At 43.7% G+C, this 20,617-nt stretch overlaps 1 protein-coding gene across 2 annotated transcripts in view; it reads left to right on the forward strand.

Moving 5' to 3' along the window:
- ASTN1 (astrotactin 1) overlaps window positions 1-20,617 on the forward strand; it is a 315,040-nt gene that overhangs the window by 119,309 nt on the left and 175,114 nt on the right. For both annotated transcript variants that reach the window (XM_054693451.1, XM_054693450.1), the window contains exons 3-5: window positions 16,033-16,426; window positions 18,033-18,179; window positions 19,213-19,320. In XM_054693451.1, the coding sequence (XP_054549426.1) occupies window positions 16,033-16,426; window positions 18,033-18,179; window positions 19,213-19,320 (649 nt within the window). The remainder of the gene's footprint in view (window positions 1-16,032; window positions 16,427-18,032; window positions 18,180-19,212; window positions 19,321-20,617) is intronic.

Below are 20,617 nucleotides of genomic sequence, written 5' to 3' on the forward strand. Positions count from 1 at the left end.
TTTAAAAAAAAAAAAGAATTAAAAAAAAAATTGGCAGAGTAGCTCACAGAGGATGTAGATGAATAGCCAGATGAAGAGATATATAGAGGGGGGGCCTTGAGGAGGTCCTGAGTGCAGAAGTTTCTGTCCCTGTGAGGGTAGGTGTGGCACCCCTCAATATGTGAATGTGTTTACCAAACTGGATACTCTCTGAACCCCATATATTGGAATTTTATGAAGGCTTCTTTCCATAGGCATAGTTAATTATAACTCCATTTTTTAACTCCTCTCCCCTCTGGAGAATGAGGGGTGAGGATGAAAATCCTAAGTTTCTGTTTATGGCTTGGTCTTTCTGGTGACTCACACCCAGCCATGAGCCATCCAGGAACCCACCCAGAGTCAACTGATTAGAAGGAGATGCCTGTAGTGTTCTTATCACTAAGGGATTTACAAGGATCTTAGGAACTCTGTGCCAGGAACCAGGGGCAGAGACCAATACATATATATATTCAATGATGTCACAGAAGTCCTAGCTCCAATGGCTCCACCTGACTACCTTCCCTATCCTTCAACCAGACATCATGCCACCCCCAGGGTCTCTTATGACTGATCATCAGGAAAGATTTCTCTGAGCCTCTGTCATGGCTGGTATCATTTCCATCTAATTCATTAGTGTTTTGACAAGCCTTCTCTTCCCTAGTAGACTTCAGACTCCTAAATTGCAGGATCTGGTCAGGGTGTGATTCCTCTTTACAACTACCAGCATAATATTTCATAGGTGGAAAGTCACAATTTGGTGTTTGTAAAGTGAATATGATATGTTTGTGTCATGTTTTTTGTTTGTTTGTTTGTTTGTTTCTTGTTTTTTGGTCCTTACAACCATCTTTATCTGCAGCTTTGGCCACTCACCTCCAAGCTTCAGACTTCAACTCTATCTGCCTGGTTGTCCCATGCACATTTCAAACATGAGTCAAGTGAAACCCCTAATCTTTCTTCCCACTCACCTCTCCACCTCTTGTGTTATCTGCTTCAATTGGTGCCAGGACCAACAAGGTGGTCATCTAGGCTAGGTCCGCCTTCCTCCCTCTCCCTGCTAATTAACCAGCACCAAGTCTGCTCATTTTATTTTTCAAATGGCTCTAAAAATCTCTCCCTTTTCCTGCTCTGTGCCACCACTGCTGGTACAAGTCCTATTGCCTCTCACCAAGACTCCTGCAAGGGTTCTCCTCCCATTTACTCTGCTTTCTGACTTGTTCCTTTTAAAACCTCCCACTCATGCCACTGGACTGCTCTTAGCAAAGTGCAGTCTGGACAATGTCATCTTCCTGATGAAAATCCTTGAGTAGTTTCCTCTTTTCAGAAAGATAAATTCCAAGATGCTATACCTTTTATAATTTAACCCTCATCTTCTACCCCTCCTTGGTTTCCACTCTATGTAGCCACACTGAGCAGCTCAGTCATCTTTTCTGGACCTCTCTTGCTGTTTAAAACTGCTGTGATTTCATCAATGCTGTAATTTTGGTTTCAACTGTCTGTTTCTCTGAGTATCGTCCCTTTTAACTACTCTCTTTAAAATTCACCCTATGGCTTCCCCTAAGAAACCTCCCTGAACCCTCTTTTCTGTAGGTTGGGTTGAGTGGTGCTGTGCAATCCCTATGTATATCTCTGCACCCTCCTCCTCTGTACATCAAGCTCTATGCTCTGATGGGAACACCTTGCTAGGAGGGATTACTTGTCTGAACATCTTAACATAGGGCCAGGCCTTTCCTAGGAGGACAAAGGGGACTATAAGAGTGAATGGGGGGGGGGTCCCTGATGGTGCAGGTGGTTGAGTGCAGTGCTATGAAGCTGTCCACAGCCTCTGCAGCACCAGTTCAATCCCAGCCATCCAGTGGGGGTCCACATGGTGCAGCAGACCTCTCCTGTCTCGCCCGCTGCTCCCCTCCTCAGTGTATTTCGTCAGTCCCCTGTTCCGTTCCCTGCTCTGTCTCTAGTGAATCTTCTCACCGTCCCATGCATCTGGCCTGTACCCTGGTTCTTGTATAAATAAAAATAAATCTTAAAAAAAAAAAAAGAGTGAATGGGTAACCCTGTGAGGAAGGCTGAGTGAATCTGACAAAATAGAAAGCTGTGTCTCAAGGAGGGCAAAGAGTGACTGGTAAGTGGCACTGTTAGCACTGGAACCAGGTGGTCCCTCAGGGTATCTCCCTGTTTTACAAGACCTTTCATGGAATGTTCTGTCCAGGTCTCCTGTCTGGTTCTTGGGCTCTTTTCTCTCCACTAAACCCTCACCTCTTCCTTCCTTCACACAACCATGGAAAAGGAGCCATGCACTGGAGCTGGCTGGGTCACAGGCCATCTCTCACAGACAGACAGACAGACAGATAGATAGATAGATAGATAGATAGATAGATAGATAGATAGACAGATAGATACAGCTATCTTTTTTTTTTTGTTAAGATTTATTTATTCATACAAGAACTGGGTTGTAGGCCAGAGGTGCAGGGGGGTGAGTGGATTCACAGAGACAGAGTGGGGAACAGGACAGATGAATTACTGAAATATACTGCTAAGGGGAGCAGCAGGAGAGACAGGAGAGGTCTGCTGCACCATGTGGGTCACCTCCCTGGCCAGGGATCGAACTCTTGCTGCAGTGGCTGCTGATAGCTTCATAATGCTAAGACTTAACCCCCTGCACCACCAGGGAGGCCTTTAAAATTGTTTTTTAATTGACCCTGAGCAAAGGAAAAATTCTTTCACTGTGAAATATTGACAGCTTCCATTTTGAGTGTTATGGGACTTGGCTTAAAGACCTGAGTAGCATCACATGATGTCATGAGATGAGGTGAAGAGGGCCCCTCCCAAGACCAGAAGACTGGACAGTCTCTGACCAAGTCTCCGAGGCAGCCAGTGGCACCCCATTTTTCCTGTCCTGGGTGATTGCATTCACACCTCCGCAGTTTGCAGCCACAGTGTCAGGTCCCCATCAATTGTAAAGTGTGGCAAGTGAATTTGATACTAATAATAGGTGAAGTGCTGAAATGTGTGACTGGTTTCCTTTTTTTCCATTAGAGTGGAGTCAACATTATAAATGACCTAGAATAAGGTCATTCCCACTCAACTCGTATTCTCTTATGATTTCTTGACTGAGAGAGGGAAAAGGAGTTACAACGGGTGCCGGCAATGCATTGAACCCTCTGTGTGCCTGTGGGGTTTGCTTGGTTTGTCATGCTGTGGAGACAAGAAAACTCTTAATATCTGTTGGTCCTGACAGTGTTCTGCCAAATTTGGTTTCTCTAACTGCAACATGGAGCTAACGAGAACTTCACCATCCTATCTGCAGTTGCTCTGCTGAAACACAAATATAAATGTATATGTACATAATTATACCTAATGCATATATTAGTAAAAATAAAAATTAACGCTTTCATTCTAAGTGAAGGGACTTTCTCTTCTACCATTTTCATTATGAAGCACTTAGCCCAGCTCTTCCTATAATTAGGTGTTCAAAAGATGTTTTCACATGTGGTGACAAATTTCCTTGACCTCTCTGGTGACGAGGCTCTATTCATGCAGAGCTCTGGATAGTAGAGAAAGAACAGTCAGATCCAAGTGCAGGTCAGTCTGTTTTACTAGGAAAACTCCCTGTCAAATTAAGTGAGCCTTCTGCCATCTCCCACTTGCTAATGGTACAAAAAGGTATGCGCTAGAACCAGATTGGATAAGTGAGAGTCCTCACACTTCCTGAAAACACAATGGACATCCTCTGTAGCATTAAGAAACACAAATATAAATGTGTATGTACATAATTATATGTAATGCATATATTAGTAAAAATAAAAATTAATGCTTTCATCCTAAGTGAAGGGACTTTTCTTTTCTACCATTTTCATTGTGAAGCAAGTAACCCAGTGCTTCCTATAATTAGGTGTTCAAGTGATGTTTTCACATGTGGTGACATGTGGGGGGTCTATAGCATGAACCTCCCATTTGAACATGGGCGGGGTGGGGGGATGAAGAAGCTGACACATACAGGAGCTGACTTCTTCTTGGGAGTCTCTGTAGCCCAGGGAGCATCTCATGATTGGCCATGGAGCCAGCAAAGGGGACCGGCTCCAGATGGAGGCCTCAAGTCGGAGCTGACAAACAGTGTAAATGTCATGCTATTTGTGCTTTATCAGCTTGCCAAGCCAGCTAAATGTGCCTCCCTATAATTAATCCAACATTATACCATTCAGGGAGATCATCTCTGGGCTGAGCCTTCTGCTAAGACTGAGGCTGTAGAAGTTTCTAAGGCCTGGTCTCTGCTTGCAAGTCTAGTTGGAGCTATGGCCTGGGAAACAGCGGAATTAGAGATTGGAGATTAATTAAGAAACACCCGGGCCTCCCCTGGTGGCGCAGGCAGTTGGGTGCCACACTGTGAAGCTGTCCACAGCCTCTGCAGTGCTGATTCCATCCCGGTCGGCCGATGAGGGTCCCACATGTTGCGGCAGCCCTCTCCTGTCGCGCCCGCTGCTCCCCTCAGCAGTGTATTTGTCAGTTTGCCTGTTCTGTTCTCTGCTCTGTCTCTGGTGAATCCTCTCACCCTCCTGCGAATCTGGCCTATACCCCAGTTCTTGTAAAAATAAATAAATCTTTAAAAAAAAATTAAGAAACACCCATGTATGCTTTCGGCGGTGCTAGAGAATGAGATGTCTATGGATTGGCATAATCAAAGTAGGCCTTGGAAGGAGAGGATCTCAAGCTAGGACTTATAGGTAAAGACGGCGGTAGATGGAGCAGTGCAATCATGTGACATGGAAGGAGACAGTAGAGGACAGAGGCTCAGATATGGACATAGACTACCTGTTACCCTATCTTCCCCTCCCTTTTCTTCTCTCTCCTCCCCTGCATCCTCCTGCAGCCCCTTGCCCCATCCTCCTCTTACCCTACAATAGAACTGAATGCTAAGAATAGGAAAAAAAAAATCAACACTATTAAAAAATAGAAAATACAACCCCATGGACTCTGTGATCTGAATTAAGTTATAATGATGTTGTAGGTTGACTGGGAATGACCCTCATGGGTCAGGAAAACATGTCCATGCCGGGCACAGAATTAAGCATTGGCTGGGCACATGTTTGCCTCGTCAGTTGCCTTGGAAGCAAGAACTCCTGACTGTTTTTGTATCATGAGTGAGTGACTAGCTCAGGCTGGATTCATTCTACATGACCAAACCAGTGATCAGTAAATCAAAACAATACCAGAGTTGGGCCTTTCGTCACGTTCTACGGGCTTAGCAGAATTCAATTCTCAGATTCCCTTTGCTTTGGTCCATTTTTGGCTGATTAGCACTGGACTTGTGCCCAAGGCCCTGGTATATGTGACTAACATTAGTCAGAGATAAAGTGAATCATGATCAGATAAGGAAGAAATCAAACTTCCACAGTATCAGGTTTTTTGCCCTATCTCATCACTCCCCCTCTAAAGTCAAAAGCAAGCAAGAAATCCCAGAAAACCAGATGAACAAAGCTGACAGCATGTGGACATGGTGGGGGGAGGAAGCAGTCCGGGCAGGATGGTTTTGTTTTTTGTTTAAAGTAATGATGGGAAGGATTTGAAGGTTTAGACAAAAGCTTTGCCAGCAAAAACGTAATTAGCTAAAGACAATATGTTGCTGATGTTCAGCTGGTGGTTTAACGAAGCCTGCCCTAATGAGAATGTCAGTGTCTTGCTCCGAGATTGCCTTCACAATCTAGGCCTCTTCTCCAGATTTTGTGCTTGATTAGTTCCAGGGAAATGTTGAATTTTAATAATTTTTAAAAGCAAGAAATAAGAGCCACAGCACTTAGCACATGGCCCAGAAAGAAACTCTTTTTACTTTCAATCTTCCTATTCCCTCCCTTCATTGATGCCAGACAGAATATGCTGGCAACAGTGAGGTGTTTGGAAGGCATCTTGGTATATGAGGCACTAACTATGTTTGTACATCCTCATCTCCTCTAGTCCTTAATCCCCTCGCCTGTTCCTTTTGCTACAGTTCTTCAGCTCTAATATGATCTTGCTTGGATGCCATGTTGAAATCACAGCTGGGGTGTTATTAGAGATGTGGCCACGGATGCCCTTTGTTCTCAGCACTGTGGGTCAAATCAGCTGCCAATTAGAGAAGCTTTGTGAGCAGAAAGCAATGTGTGGGGGTTTTGCTCATTTCTGCAGTTAGCATTGAATGATTTGTTTGGGGAACGACTATTATTATCCTTTGGGTTGGAGTGCAAAGCATGGTTTCTCCTACCTTCTCCAAATCTATTGACAAGCAATCTTTTGGTTGAGTTCTTGATAGATTCTCTGCAGGTGTATAAGCCCATCTGTCTTCTATGTGTGCTGTTATATTGTTGAAAGCATCTACTCTTTCTTTTAGGTCTCTGATCCTAGAATAAGGCAAGGCGCTCCAAGTCTCATTGTATGCTGAACTATTGCCAAGGAAATGGTTGAGCATCCAAGCATGTAGGCCCTGAAGATAGTAGACTTTTATTTAGAAGACATCTACCTAAGATCAGTTATCTCTGTAGATTTTTCCTGCCTGTGTCCAAATGACAGCTTGACAAGTATGTCCACGTTTGGCACAATTAAATTATTCCTTTAAATTATGCATTTGCTCAACCCAGTGATATGCTTAACTGAAGAAAGTTGAGGGTATCTGGGGCAGGCAGTGTAGGCGGTACTGAATGTAGACATTGGGAAATTTTCACTTACATCTCCAAGAGTTGGGTGTGGGAGCATGACCATTCAAAACTAATTTAGAGAAGATAGGGGATTGTGGAATTGGGGTCCAGTCTGTGGCGGTGGACCGCTTTCTACTCAACAGAGCCATAGAACAACATCATTAACATCAGCAGTTGAGTCTTGTTGTGTCCTTATACTACCACATCTTGGGCAAGTTCTTTAAGTTCTCTGATTTTCTGCATCTTTGTCTAAATATAAATATAATAATTCTTTCTACTTATATTTGTTGGTCAGATTAAATAAAATAATGAGTGCAAGTCACTACATGGTGCATGGTGGTTGTAATTATTATTCCTTCTCCACATGTCATAACAAAATAAACAATAATTCAGAGGAGGAATTAAGCACATGTAATGGTATTGTGGTAACATGCTAATAAAGACTTTCACGGTGGTATGTAGCCTTTGAGATCTTCACAAAACCAACTATTCACTGAGTAGGGCTGTTACTGTTCCCAGTACTGGGACTGTGCCATTGGACTCCACAACACAGCAGGGCCCCTGAATACTTGACTAAACTTTGGCTCTCCAGACCATGGCAAGCATGATAATGAAGTTGCATCTCTTTCTGTAGGGACAAGAATATGATCAAGTCCCACAGCTATCTCAAGGGCCTTTCACCCATCCTCTAACTAGCACGTATCTTAAGTAGCACAGCCATTGAGAGACTATCTCATTTTTTAGCTGAGGAGAAAACAGGTCCTTTAACTCTTCACTGATTCAGAGAGTGATTGATGAATATGTACCAAATTCAGAAAATTTTTGGCCTCTAAATTCTGTCCCATTCTATTCCCAATTGTTTTCACTGGAAGACATTGGAGTCCCCACAAGTACCTTGCAGAAAGTCTTCCCTCAATAACTAGTTTTTCATGTTGATTTTCATTTCCTAAACCCCAGCTGTTGCCCATGAAGCTGTTAGGTCCCTGAGACCTTACTTCCCCTTGGGCTAAACTGCCTGACTTTTGAGGAAATGAGAGGAAGAGGGGTTGAATCATGCCATTATGTTTAGAGAGAAAGAGGGTTCAAGTCTAATGGTCATTAGCATATACTGTGCCAGCTGCCTCTTCTGTTACTTGCTCAATAATTCTTTTAATGTTTGGTCCTAATGGAGCAGATTATTGTTATTATTTTATTTCATCAAGATCACCTACTGCATAAAAACAAAGAGGGAAGGAAGAATGGAACGTGGCCAAGAACAGGCATGAAGCATTATCCAGCTGGAGACATTTATTTATTGGCTTCATGCTTGACTTGTGAAGCTTTGAAGGGCTGGTGCACATAACCCACAGAGGGAGCTTGTCTCACGCAGCTCTGCTCATGGGCTGCTGAGACAGTGCCCTGGAGTGCTTTTGCTTCCATGGACCCTTTTATCTCCTAGTCTGCCTGTCATGCATAACACATATTTATGCTCATACATGTTAGCATAAACATATAAACATGTGTTACTTGTGGGGCCAGACTCTTAACCGAACACTGATGGGGCCCCATCTATAATGTCTGACCCAGCAGTGTCATTTTTAGAAAATTGTTAAGTTTGCATTTAAACTTTGCAGATGAGAGAACCTCAGCTTTGCCCAGTGTCCTAATTTCTCACTTCTCTCCCACTCTGCAGAGATCGAGGCCAGTCTTGGGAACTAGGAGGCCTATCAAGTTAGTCGTGCACCTGGAACACCCAGGCTTTGGCCAACTGTTTCTCTGCTTCACCCAACTCCACCTAGCTTAGCATTCTCCTTAAGGCAAATGGAAGCTCCTAACGATCAGAAAACTCTTGAGTTCTTTATGAAAAAATACACCCTCCTGCTTTTGCTCTGGGGCAGCAAAGTGAAAGCTCTGAGGCAAGAAAAACCCCAAGAACCAAAAAAAGCAGGTCTATAAAAAGAATCTGAAAGAGGGCATCTTGAAATAGCCCAGGCTGACTCCAGCACACCAGCCTCCAGCCATGTCCCCTGTAGGGTGTTAGGCACTCATTAGATCAAACTCCTGAAGACTCATAAAGAAATTGAAGACAAACTTCCCAGATGAAAGAAATAAGACAGTGATCAAACCTAACATAATTAAAACATTTAGACCTAAGAAAAGCTAAAAAAAAAAAAAAAGCCATAGAGTTGAGTTACCTCCGTTACCTCCTGGCAGGAACTTCATGCTCAAAACTTCTCTAGGTATGAAGGGCCTTCACATGTCAACCAGCTTGATGTTGAGCAAGCTAGAAGTTTTCTTAGTCTTAGTTTGTCTCTGCTTATGAAAGACTTCCTTGTCCCTATCTTTACCCAACAGGTGGTATTTTAATGAGAGAAGATCTTGGGGGATGTTTGACTTCTTCCTAAGCTTTGGCTACTTGGACCTAGAAGGATGAGGGAGGAGTTCTGGAATATCTCAAGGCAGCAGGCGAAAGCAGTATCATGCCCCAGTGAGAGGCTAACCAGGCAGGGCAGGCTGTCCCCTGCCAGAGGGATGTGCAATTCATGTCAGAAGCCCCAGAGGACATATTGAGGCCTCTTAATGAACGTGGTGGCCCGTGGCAACTGGAAAGTATTTCCACACGATTAAAGACTTCAGAAAACCCCCAAGGGGAGGTAATGTTCCTAATAATTTATAAATTGAACTCACTGCTTAATATGCTTAAAATGTTTCTCTTGTCTTCCATTTGGGAAAGGGAAGGGCAAGGGATAATGGATTTCTATTCAACAACCATCACAGAAGAGAGAATCTGCCAGAAAAGAAAACCAAGGGGTGTTTCCTCTTCTAGTTTAGGTGACTCCTTCTGGCAGTAAAGGAATTGTCAAGGTCAAACACATGTTACTGTGATTTCGAGGACATCATCTTATTTCAAAGGCTTTGTTGTTTCTTTAGGAAGGGGTAGGTTTTCTTGTCTGGGCCTCCATTGTCACCTGAGTTTGATGGATTACCTCTGGACCTTTTCCATCATTCCCTTGGTCTGGCTTCTGGTTTTACTGGACAGAAAGAGCTCATAGACATTTTCTCTATCATTAGTTTACCGGTTACTTCCAGTTTGATAGGGATCAGTGTGATAATCAGGAAATTTTCCTGTTGGAAGAGTCAATGCTTTTCTTTCCATCAATTCATTTGATAGATGAGTCAGTTTTGAAAGTGGGGAGGTTTAAAGTCTCTTTGAAGTCATGTAAATGGGTAGCCCTGATATTTTATTAACCTTCATGTTACTGGTTATTTAGTTCTAGCTTTCCATTGGCTTCACAGAAATACAGGATAGGACAGGATGTTCCGTCCATCTCATCCATTCCCTATCCCTGAACATCTTGGATCTGGATTAGAATGTGACCAGAGTGGCCATATGGACTGGCACAGTTTTTCTCCTCTTTGTTTGTCTCATTTGAAAGTCAGAAACAGATGTGAGTGATCACTGTCACAGATGAGAGAAGGCCTTTGCCCCTGACCTTCGGGCATTGTTATTGGGGAAAAAATAGGCGACATGGGCCACCAGATTTGTCTATTTGATTCTCACTTCGTAACCATCAATTAATTCCTCTAGGAATATAATTTGAATTCAGTGTGTCCGGTTGCCTTGAGGGATAATTAATTATGTCTCAGATTCACTCTTCTGGTTGCTCCTGGGGTGAAACTAAGCTTTGAAATGTGAGCTGATTGATTGGCTGCAGTCCCTTGACAGATGGTAGCTGGAAACATAATCTGAGAGTTTCCATTTCTCTGCCAAGGGTTCACAAAACCCAGGTGACTCCCAAAACTTTGGTGACATTGGATAGATCCATATTTTTTTCCCTGAGATGAATTGATCCTGTGGCACTGATTTGGAATAGGGAAGGATGCTGTACTTTTGCCTATGGTGTCACCTCTGGTCCAAGATATCTTAACCTAGTACAGTTTCTTCTGTTAAAAGTACTAGTGACTGGTTATTTCCAGCCTTTATAATCTTTTTTTTTAAAAAGATTTATTTATTTATGCAAGAGCTGGGGTATAGGCCAGAGGTGCAGGAGGGTAAGAGGATTCACCAGAGACAGAGCAGGGAGCAGAACAGGAAGATGACCAAAAATACTGCTAAGGGGAGCAGCGGGTGAGACAGGAGAGGTCTGCCATGCCATGTGGGTATCTCCCTGGCTGGCCGGGAATCAAACCGGCACTGCAGAGGCTGCGCACAGCTTCACAGTGCTGTGCTCAACTCACTGCACCACCAGGGAGGTCCTGTAATCTGTTTTTAATCTTTCTTTTTTTGCCTGCATTTACCTTAAAAAAACAGATTACACTGATTTTTTCTTCTGACTTGAATGAATCCCCATAACAGCGATCACTAGAAAAATGCCTTTTGCTAAAGTGAGTAAATACTTGTTGAATGCTTGAGTAATGAATTCAATGAGTCACATAAAATGGACATATATAAACTTAGCAGGCACATAGAGGATGCTCATGTTGAGATATATTCAGAGTGGACTGCTCTACCCGCGCTCCCTCCTACTCTCCTTCCCTTCCACAGACAATGCTTGCTTTATGCCAGGCATTATACTTGACCATGGGCACATCAGACACAGTTCCCTGTTATCATGAAGTCTGTAGTCTCATAGATGAGATCAACAAACAGATGCACTTGTGGTCAGAGTGATGTGCAGGACTCTAAAGGCAGTGCAGGTAAACTAGGAAAGAACTGGCTGAGCTTATGTCCCTGAACTGACTCTGAGGGACAAGTAACAGTTAGCCTCTTGCTAACCAGCTCCATGGTGAATACGGGTCAGACCGTGAGACAGTCTTGTGGTTGACCTGAGTGACTGCAATAAGCATAAAAAGGTGATCTGCCTGGAGCTTTCCATCCTTGATCAATCACCATCTATATTATATAAAATGTTACGTAAAAATTACAAAATCTGCAAATTATCTGAGAAACCTCATACTACTCTCTCAGGTAAGTGCCTAAAAATGTCAGTCTCATAATAAAATAACAGCTGATTTTATTTGTTTGATCTCTATTAGAGCTAGTAGAAATGATTTATTGATTTTTTTAAAGAAAAATATACTTTAAATGCCACTTTTTTTTGCAAGCAACTTGTTAATAGATGTGGAGTTCTCATATGACCTAAACACACTTCTAGTTACAGAATGTTAACAGTTTTGAAGAAAATCAATAGAATAATCAGAAAACTCATGAAAAGATGAATATGGTACAAAACAATTCCATATCTTGCTGTCAGTATTATGTTTTTTTTTTTTTTAATGGTCAAAGCTTGCAGCTTGTTACATGTTTGCTTGGGTCAGATAAACCTTAATGTCTTTTTTGTTTGGTTTTGTTTTTAATGCCACACCAAATTTGAAGCTAATGCACATAAATGAAGAATGCTCTGAACAGGGCCTCCCTGGTGGTGTAGGGGATTAAGCGTCAGCACTATGAAGCTATCAGCAGCCACTGCAACACGAGTTCCATGTTCCATCCCCAGCCAGAGAGGTGACCCACATGACACAGCAGACCTCTCCTGTCTCTCCCTCTGCTCCCCTCAGCAGTGTATTTCAGTAGATCCACCTGTTCTGCTCCCAACTCTGTCTCTGGTGGATCTTCTCATCCCCCACACCTCTGGCCTGTACCCCAGTTCTTATATTCATAAATAAATAAATCTTAAAAATAAGAAGTAAGGTTAGCAAGATGGCTGCCACCTTGCCTTCCCCCAGGATGGTGGAGAGTGTAAACCCACACCACATACCACCTGCCTCTTCCCTGTTCACTGGATAGAGCAGATAAGTGATTCAGAAAAGGTGTATGTAGTGATTTTATGAGTTGTTATATTACAAAAGATTATTACATTACATTACATAACAATATCACCTAACATTAAATGTTTTATTTACATAATAAGCCACAATTATTAGCACATTGCAAAGTGTTGTGACATCTGCCACCAACTTGGGTTATAGACACAAAGAGAGTATCCTACATCTCGAGTGCCCAGAAGCCTTGTTCATGTGCCTTTGCTGAGTTTCTCCTGATAACTGAGCTCATCACTGATATTAAAAAACCAGTGTGGTTGAGTGTGCTAACTATGCAGTGGAAATGTGTCTTGCTAATGCAAGATTAGAGATGCTGAAAACACTGGCTTATCTAAATGAAAATGTGTATTCTAGCTCCCTACAAGTTATGTTTGGTAAAAGCTTTAACATAAAAATACTCCCAGTAGAGCGTCTAGGCCCACACACGGTAATGGGGGTTTTAGATTAATGTAGCAGAACGGTGCCAAGACAACAATCTTAGTCTAGAACCAGTTCTGCACTGTCTAGTGATTTCTCTGAGTCTCGATTTCTTCATCAGAAATGGCGGCAGGGGGCACTTAACCTCGTTATTTTCAGTTGGTCCCACAGTTAAATGTGAACTCAAATGTCTTTGTTGAAATACAACTAAATCGAGAGCAGTTGCAATTCAACTTTGTTGAAATACAACTAAATCGAGAACAATATCTTCCAGGACTGGAGGGATGTGTGATGCACAGACCAGTATTTTAACACTGAGAACTTGAGCTTTCCACTCATCACTAGTCCTGAGTTTGAACACTTAGTAGTTGGTAAAAGGTCCTTTGTTTATGAGAGCGCTGCTTCTGAGCCCTGTCAGCTAGGTGTGCACTGTGCAAGGTTTTCTAGTTTTCCTTCTAGCAGTGAGGATGGATCCAGGTGGACTCGTCTGCTCTCTCTCACTTGATCTTAGCCAAAAGGCTGAGAAGCGATTGATCTCTCTCTCTGCTCTATATTTTTAGGATCTTTGAGCCCTTCAGCCATCCCTCAGTGTCCAGGGAGTGGTGGCTCCTTCAGAGCAACTGGCCTGGCTAGAACCTAAAACCATAAGTTATGCTGAGAGTCATATTGTTCCCGTTCCAATCCTCTCCTTCCTTTACTATATGACCTTGGGAAGGAGACTTCACCTCTGTGCCTTAGGCCTTTCAAATGTAAAAGGAAGAAATAGATAGTCCCACTCTTAGAGCGAAAAATCTCGAGCCTTTTGAACTGTCTGATGCACAGTAAGTTCTCCACATTGACAACTGTTCTCAGTTTATTTCTACATGACATGGGGAAAGGACCTGTGTCCTCCTGGTGCCATGACCCTCTCGTGACCAACTGAAGGGAGAATTAGGGAGAAATGAGGAAAGAGCGCCCAAAAACCTCTGTGTGAGCAGGAAGGATGGTGCTTAAGCCATTCCTGGAGATTGATGTTTATGCTCCTCTTACAGCTCTTTAGGGAATAAAATTACCTCTCCCTTTCACTAGCCTAATTCAATGTCTGACAACTTCTCTCACTCGGGAAGTTATTCCTTCTGTGTGGCTTAATTACCTATTGTTGCAGTTTCAATTTGGGGTGAAGGAGAGGATAGTGTCCTGACTGAGATAAAGGATCTGCCCCAAACCTATTGAGTTGGACTCCAGCACTTGCTCTGGGTGCAGGACTGGCTGAAACACTGTGTGGGGGTGCCCCAGAGGTGCTGTGTGGGGGTGCTTTTGGGGCTTTGAGTGTAGAGGCTGTGGGGAGGGACCAAGGACAGTGGGTGGGGGCTGGCGCTGAGCCACGACCTGGAATACTTCTAGCTCCAGCATACCCTGAGCAGCTTCCTATTTACACTTTCTCTGCACTTGGATGTGAAATTTCACCAAGAAGAAGGGTTGCAGATGAAAGAAAAATCAGGAGGCTCTGTATGTCACCAACAAGCCACCTGCCAGGACCTGTCACTTGGCAACTGACTCAGTTGCTTCTTTCTCAGCTCTTCTGTGCTGCATGTTTGAAAGTGACTGTGTGTGTGTGTGTGTGTGTGTGTATGCATGAGCTCGTGACCTCCTTTTCTCAGGGTGATGGTGGGAAAGGGAGGATAAATAGGAAAATTTATGGGGAGAGGAACTTTATAATCCAAAGCATCACTATTATGAGACTGAAAAAAGCTCCCTTTAATGTATTTGACGAAATGACCTGGTCTTGTATAGGTGGGTCCCCTGGGAATTAATGGGGGGTTCATCTTTATCTAGCCTCTGTGATGGGGTAGCAGTGATTGAAACCCAAGGTTGAGAGTAGAACCTTTTGGCACACCCTGACCTAATAAAACAGGTTTGGAGGGATATTGATCAAAATAAAGGGGGTGATTATAGATGGTGTGTGGGGAGGTTCGTGCCCACTGAGTGCAGTGCAGCAAGACACCTGCAAGTTTTTCCAGCCAAACCCTGTTCAGGGTGATGACAGAGCAAGATGTTCAGGCTCCTGGAGCATGCATTCTTGCCTCTGACAGACCACTGAGTTGTGTGCTGGTTTTTTAGTAATGGCTCCAGAGGATAGCCTTGGAGCACAAGAAAAGTCCAGAAGGAAACTCCTCTACCAGTCTGAACCACAGAGATGGGTCCAGTTCCTTCCCCAGAGATGTGACAAGAACGGAAGCATCACTCCAGACTGTGTGAATAGGAGGAAACTGTTTCTGAAAGCAGTAGTGACCTCCAAAGACATGTTCACACATGACATGAGAATCCTCCCAACACCTGATATTAATTCCTGATGAATGTAAATTTCTCTTTGGTTAGTCAGTGGCCTTCCCCTGTTGAGCAGTTACTCTGATGGAGACACTTGGGTTTAGGCTGCGGATGGCTTCAATTCTAATTCTGCGTGATTCTGTCTGGCACTTTGCATAGTTACCTAACTTATTCCTTACCGCCACCTGCCAAGGGGTGGCTTCTCCATTATACAGATGAGGAGTCTAAGATTTGGAATTTTAGGACTCCCTGATTCTTGGTTTAGTCAGTGATAGGGTATATGTATAATTGATTGTAAGAGCTGAAAGCAGAAGAACCAGATGCCAGCTCACTGGCAATAATTGGGCCAATACCAGCTTTGTATATCACTGATTTGCTCTATCAAACTGACCTCTTCCCTGTTTCTGCAGCTGAAATCTCTCCCTCCCTCCCTTCACTCTTCCTCTATCTCTCTCTCTGTCTGTCTGTCTGTCTGTCTGTCTCTCTCTCTCTCTCTCTCTCTCTCTCTCTCTCTCTCTCACACACACACACACACACACACACACACTGTAAGATTTCTTCTTCAAAATGTTTGATAAGTGAGCAGCAACCATGGATCATGAGCCACAATGCATTGGTTACCCCAGGTACATTTTTCTCTCACCTCAAACACTGACCCCAGCAGACTGTCCTACTGCTGAGCAATGCTTGCTCTAAGTGCTTGTTGCGCCTTAATAGATGAATTAATAAATGAGTGATGGAGAGTGGAGTGGTGGTAGGAGGGGCGATATCTCTTTGTGGGTAAACTCACCTTTCTCCCCGCGCGTCTGTTGTCCTCTCTTCCCAGGGAGGCATGATCGCCCTGCTGCTGTCCATCCTGTGCCTGGTGATGATCCTGTACACTCGCCGGCGCTGGTGCAAGCGCCGCCGTGTCCCCCAACCCCAGAAGAGTGCCAGTGCTGAGGCTGCCAATGAGATTCACTACATCCCGTCAGTGCTGATCGGTGGGCATGGCAGGGAGAGTCTGCGCAACGCCCGCGTTCAGGGCCACAACTCCAGTGGCACCCTGAGCATCCGGGAGACACCCATCCTGGATGGCTATGAGTATGACATCACTGACCTGCGCCACCACCTGCAGAGGGAGTGCATGAACGGAGGGGAAGACTTTGCCAGCCAGGTCACACGCACCCTGGAGTCCCTGCAAGGCTGCAATGAGAAGACAGGAATGGACCTCACTCCAGGTGGGGAGCGCAAGGGCCAATTTGGTGCTTCCTCGCAGGGAGCCTCTGGAGTGGCTCAGGAACAGATGTTTTCTAATTTTATGCCTGGTTATCATATATAGGAGGATGTGCCCGTGCCCCTTCCCAGGTGGACAGGAAGAGTCAGCTTTTCCCTGACGTAAGGGGAGCTGTTTTCTAATGTAGGAAATCAGAAGAGCAAGTGTAAATTGGATCCCTCTCCACTTCCTAGTCCACAAAGTAAATGTGTAAAATAGCCTGGGGTTACAAACTCAGATGCATTCAGGGAGCAGGTGCATCTGTAAAGTAGCTGGGTGTCAGACAGTGGGGCATGGTGTAGACTGTGGTGAACAAGAAAGCACATGTTCCACTTTGCATGGGAAGCAGAGATTTTTTTTTCCATCCAACAGAAGAGTGGGTTAGAACCTTTTTATATATAATGAACAATCTGCTGGGAAATAAGGAGATAGCAAGAAGGAGCAGCATGTGTGTCTGAGATGTTTGTATACATACAGCACATTTTCTTAAGCAATTTAAGTAGCCACTGAAGTAGAGGGGACCAAGGTCTTCGTTCTTTGCTATGATTCCTGAGACTTTGGCCTGGGGCGTGTTAGTTGTGTTCTCTTCTCCATTCCTCTGTGGTCTTTACGAGGGAAGTACTTCTTCAAAGAAAGTAAAGGGCTGTAATCAAGCTGTCTGACCTCAGATGCTTTGTGTGTCAGTGGAGAGATACTGGGTGGCAGAGACTTGGACCTAATCCAGCTGAATAAGACAGGGGTCAACAAAATGCAGAGCGGGAACGACTGTATCTGTCTTTTTCAGTAGCCCACCTGTCTCTCTCAAATGCCTATAAATAAGCAACTAATCTGCAGATAAAACCCCAGGGCAGTGATCTTTCAAGGAACCACCCAATTATCTTTGAAGAAGACATTTTTGATACTGAATATGAAGATATATGAAATTTCAGTGAAACTACATCATAGAGGTTTCCATTCTGTTTGTTTTCTAGAAGTGATCTTATATGACTAGTCACTCCCTTAAAAGATTTACAGTCTGGAATCTCGCCTTGAGAATATGGGACATGACTTCAATATCTCATATTCTCCATAGCACCTGTCATAGTGCCAGGTCCACAAAGTTAGTGTGTAAAGTAGCCTGGGGTCACAAACTCAGTTGCATTCAGGGAGCAGGTGCATGTGTAAAGTAGCTGGGTGTCAGACAGTAGGGCATGGTGTAGACTGTGGTGAACAAGAAAGTGCATGTTCTGCCTGAATACACTCAGTTCAAATCCTTTCAAAAAGATGTGCTGGCCAAAAGGAAGAAATCTGTGATCTGTGTCTAGTCAAAGGGCCACACACGGTGACCTTATCAATACAAAATTGGTTGAATTGGAAGCAGTTATAATCACTTACTTCACTCCATCTCTTATAAATTTGTGTTCCCCCAGAAATCAAAGAGGAATATTTCAGTCTCTGCCAAGCTCTCACTTTAAAGGTTTTATATTTCAATTCTGTGAAACTCCATCTACTTGGTTCATGCAAATTCCCCTGTTCTCACTTTCGTTTGGCCTTTTCTGTTAAAATTTTTGCCTTGACTTTTCCTTATACAGGAAGTGACAATGCCAAGCTGTCTCTGATGAACAAGTACAAAGATAACATCATCGCCACCAGCCCCGTGGACTCCAACCACCAGCAGGCCACTCTGCTCTCCCACACCTCCAGCAGCCAGAGAAAGCGGATAAACAACAAAGCAAGAGGTATAATGTGTGATGTTAGGGTGTTAAGGCTTGTCTGAGGGTTCCTGAATATGGGGGGAGAGAGGGCCATTAATATCTCCAATCCCTGCTCTCAGATAGGACTAGAGGGGTATCCTGGAAGTCTTTCTGGAAGCCTGTTGAGAGCTCCTTACCCAGAAATCCAAACATGCAAACCTTTTGACCAAATAATTTCAACAACAAATTTTTTTTCCCTTAGGAAATAATTGGGAAAACATGCAAAGATATGTGTAAAAGGCTGTTCATAATATCTTTGTTTAAAAGAGCGAAAAATTGGAAGTTGCTTAAATGTCCATCAGTAGAGAATTAGTTAACTACCTGCACATCTGTCTACTGTCCAGTGGCTCACATGTGGCAATCTAAGGTGATAATATAGATCTATATGTGCTAATTTGGATAGTTGTCCACCCATCTATTAAATGGAAAAAATGGGACTGCAAGATAGAAGGTACAGCAGAATGCTATTTATAAGGAGGGATTTAAAAGCCTTTTTCAGTTTCTGCATCTGAGAAAGATAGAGAGTATATACATCAACTGTTAGCAGAGTTTTCCTCTGACTTGATGGACATCAAGTTGCTCTGTGCTTATTTTGAGTATTTTCTTTACTTTTTCTTCTCTTTTTCACATTAATTAATTATTTTAGAATCAGGAAAAAAAATACAAAAATGTCATGTTATATGCCCCTTAGAATTCTCATATTAAAACAACCAGAATCACGACCTGTCACTGGGCTATCTGCCTTCCACATCTCCAACCTTCCATCATGAAGGTACGCTCTGGCAGGTAGCTGCCCTGAATGGGTGTCCTGAGCAGGTGCTTGGGTGACAGGAGCAGGACCCCTGGGATTGCCGTCACATTAAGCTCTACTTCTCCTATAAATCTATATATCGGGAAGCCCCAGTCCCCAGGGCTACTCCTCTCAGCGTGTCAGTCAGCCCATTCTCTGAGCAAATGATAATTTGTTATTATGAAGACAGAGCTGACAATCTCTTAGCCATGCTCCTTTTCCTTACAGCTGGATCTGCCTTCCTGAACCCTGAAGGTGATTCTGGCACTGAGGCTGAGAATGACCCCCAACTGACCTTTTACACTGACCCCTCCCGGAGCCGGAGGCGCAGTAGAGGTAGGAAGGAAGGTGGAGCAAAAGGGGGAGGATTGGGGATTGAGGGTTGGGGAAGGCAGGAGCTGAGGGGATGCTAGGTCCGATGGGGACTCAGTGGGGGCTCTGCAGTTTCTGCAAGAAGAACTCTTGGACCACAATTGGTGTTTCCTCCTAAGGAAGAAAGAAGAGCTCAGAGTGGAAAATTTCAGAGAATCATCTCTCCCAGATAATGGCACTCTCAAACGAGTTTCCAAGTTGTTTGAAAGGCTATTTCTTGGTCAGAAGACTCTCAATTCCTTCTGGAAGACTCAGGAGTCATATTTTGCTGTTTAGATACAGGAAATAAAGTTGATAAAGTGTGTTATAGGTGAAAAATGGACAGCATATATTCTTGCTTACCTGGCTACATAGGCCTTAGGATTGAACTAGGCAGGCATTGGGGGTGGGGAAGTTGAGGAATAATCTGTTGCCCATAAAACAAGCATAATGGTATTCAATCTTTAGTCCCTGCCTAAGTGAATTTTAGGACCCCAAGCCTTCAAGTCCCCTCCTTTCTTCTGGTGGGTCCAAGTCAGCATTGACAGAGGTATCTTTCCATGCAGAAACTAAATGTGCCACTAGAGCTTGATGCTTAGTGACTTCAGGTGGCTGTGGGGGCCACTACCCATGACATTGCTACTTTAACCATCATCACCGAAGGAGGTCCAGGTTCAAGCACCAGTGAGCTTCACCATTTCCTTGCTGTGTGATTTTGGAAAAGGACATCTACTTTTCTGAGCCTTACTTTCTTCACTTTTTGAATGGGTAATATCTGACACATAGGGTTCCTGACACTATTATTTTATATTAAAATGTACTTTTTTTCTTAGCTGGAAGAGCACTATGAAATCCCTGTTGGTGTTACTCTTAGAACACTCCACAGAAGAGCTTCAGGTTTCCCTAAAACCCATCTTAATGAATTGTGGACAGGGAGGGACCCTGAACACAAAATATTGGACACTGTATCCCCTGGATACAGTGAAGGATGTTGGAGCAACCTCACCTTGTGGTGTGCTCAGTAGCACTTTCCCCAAACCATCCTCAGTCAGCAGCCCTCCAAAGACACCCACATTTTGACTCTCTCCTACCTCTACTTGAGTTCCTTTCATACTGAGGAGATTCTTCCCAGAGATTCGAAGAAGCCTTTAATTCCTCTATTTTAGTTTCTGTAGCTTCCCTGATATCAATACGAAAGTTCTTCTTGTCATTTTTCTCAAGTAATCAGTGGGGCCAAATGTCTGCCCCCACAGTGCATCTCCTTACAACGTAGAAGTATTCC

Source organism: Talpa occidentalis, unplaced genomic scaffold (assembly GCF_014898055.3).
Source record: "Talpa occidentalis isolate TD23 unplaced genomic scaffold, MPIMG_talOcc4v2.1 talOcc4.12, whole genome shotgun sequence".
Taxonomy (NCBI): Eukaryota; Metazoa; Chordata; class Mammalia; order Eulipotyphla; family Talpidae; genus Talpa; species Talpa occidentalis.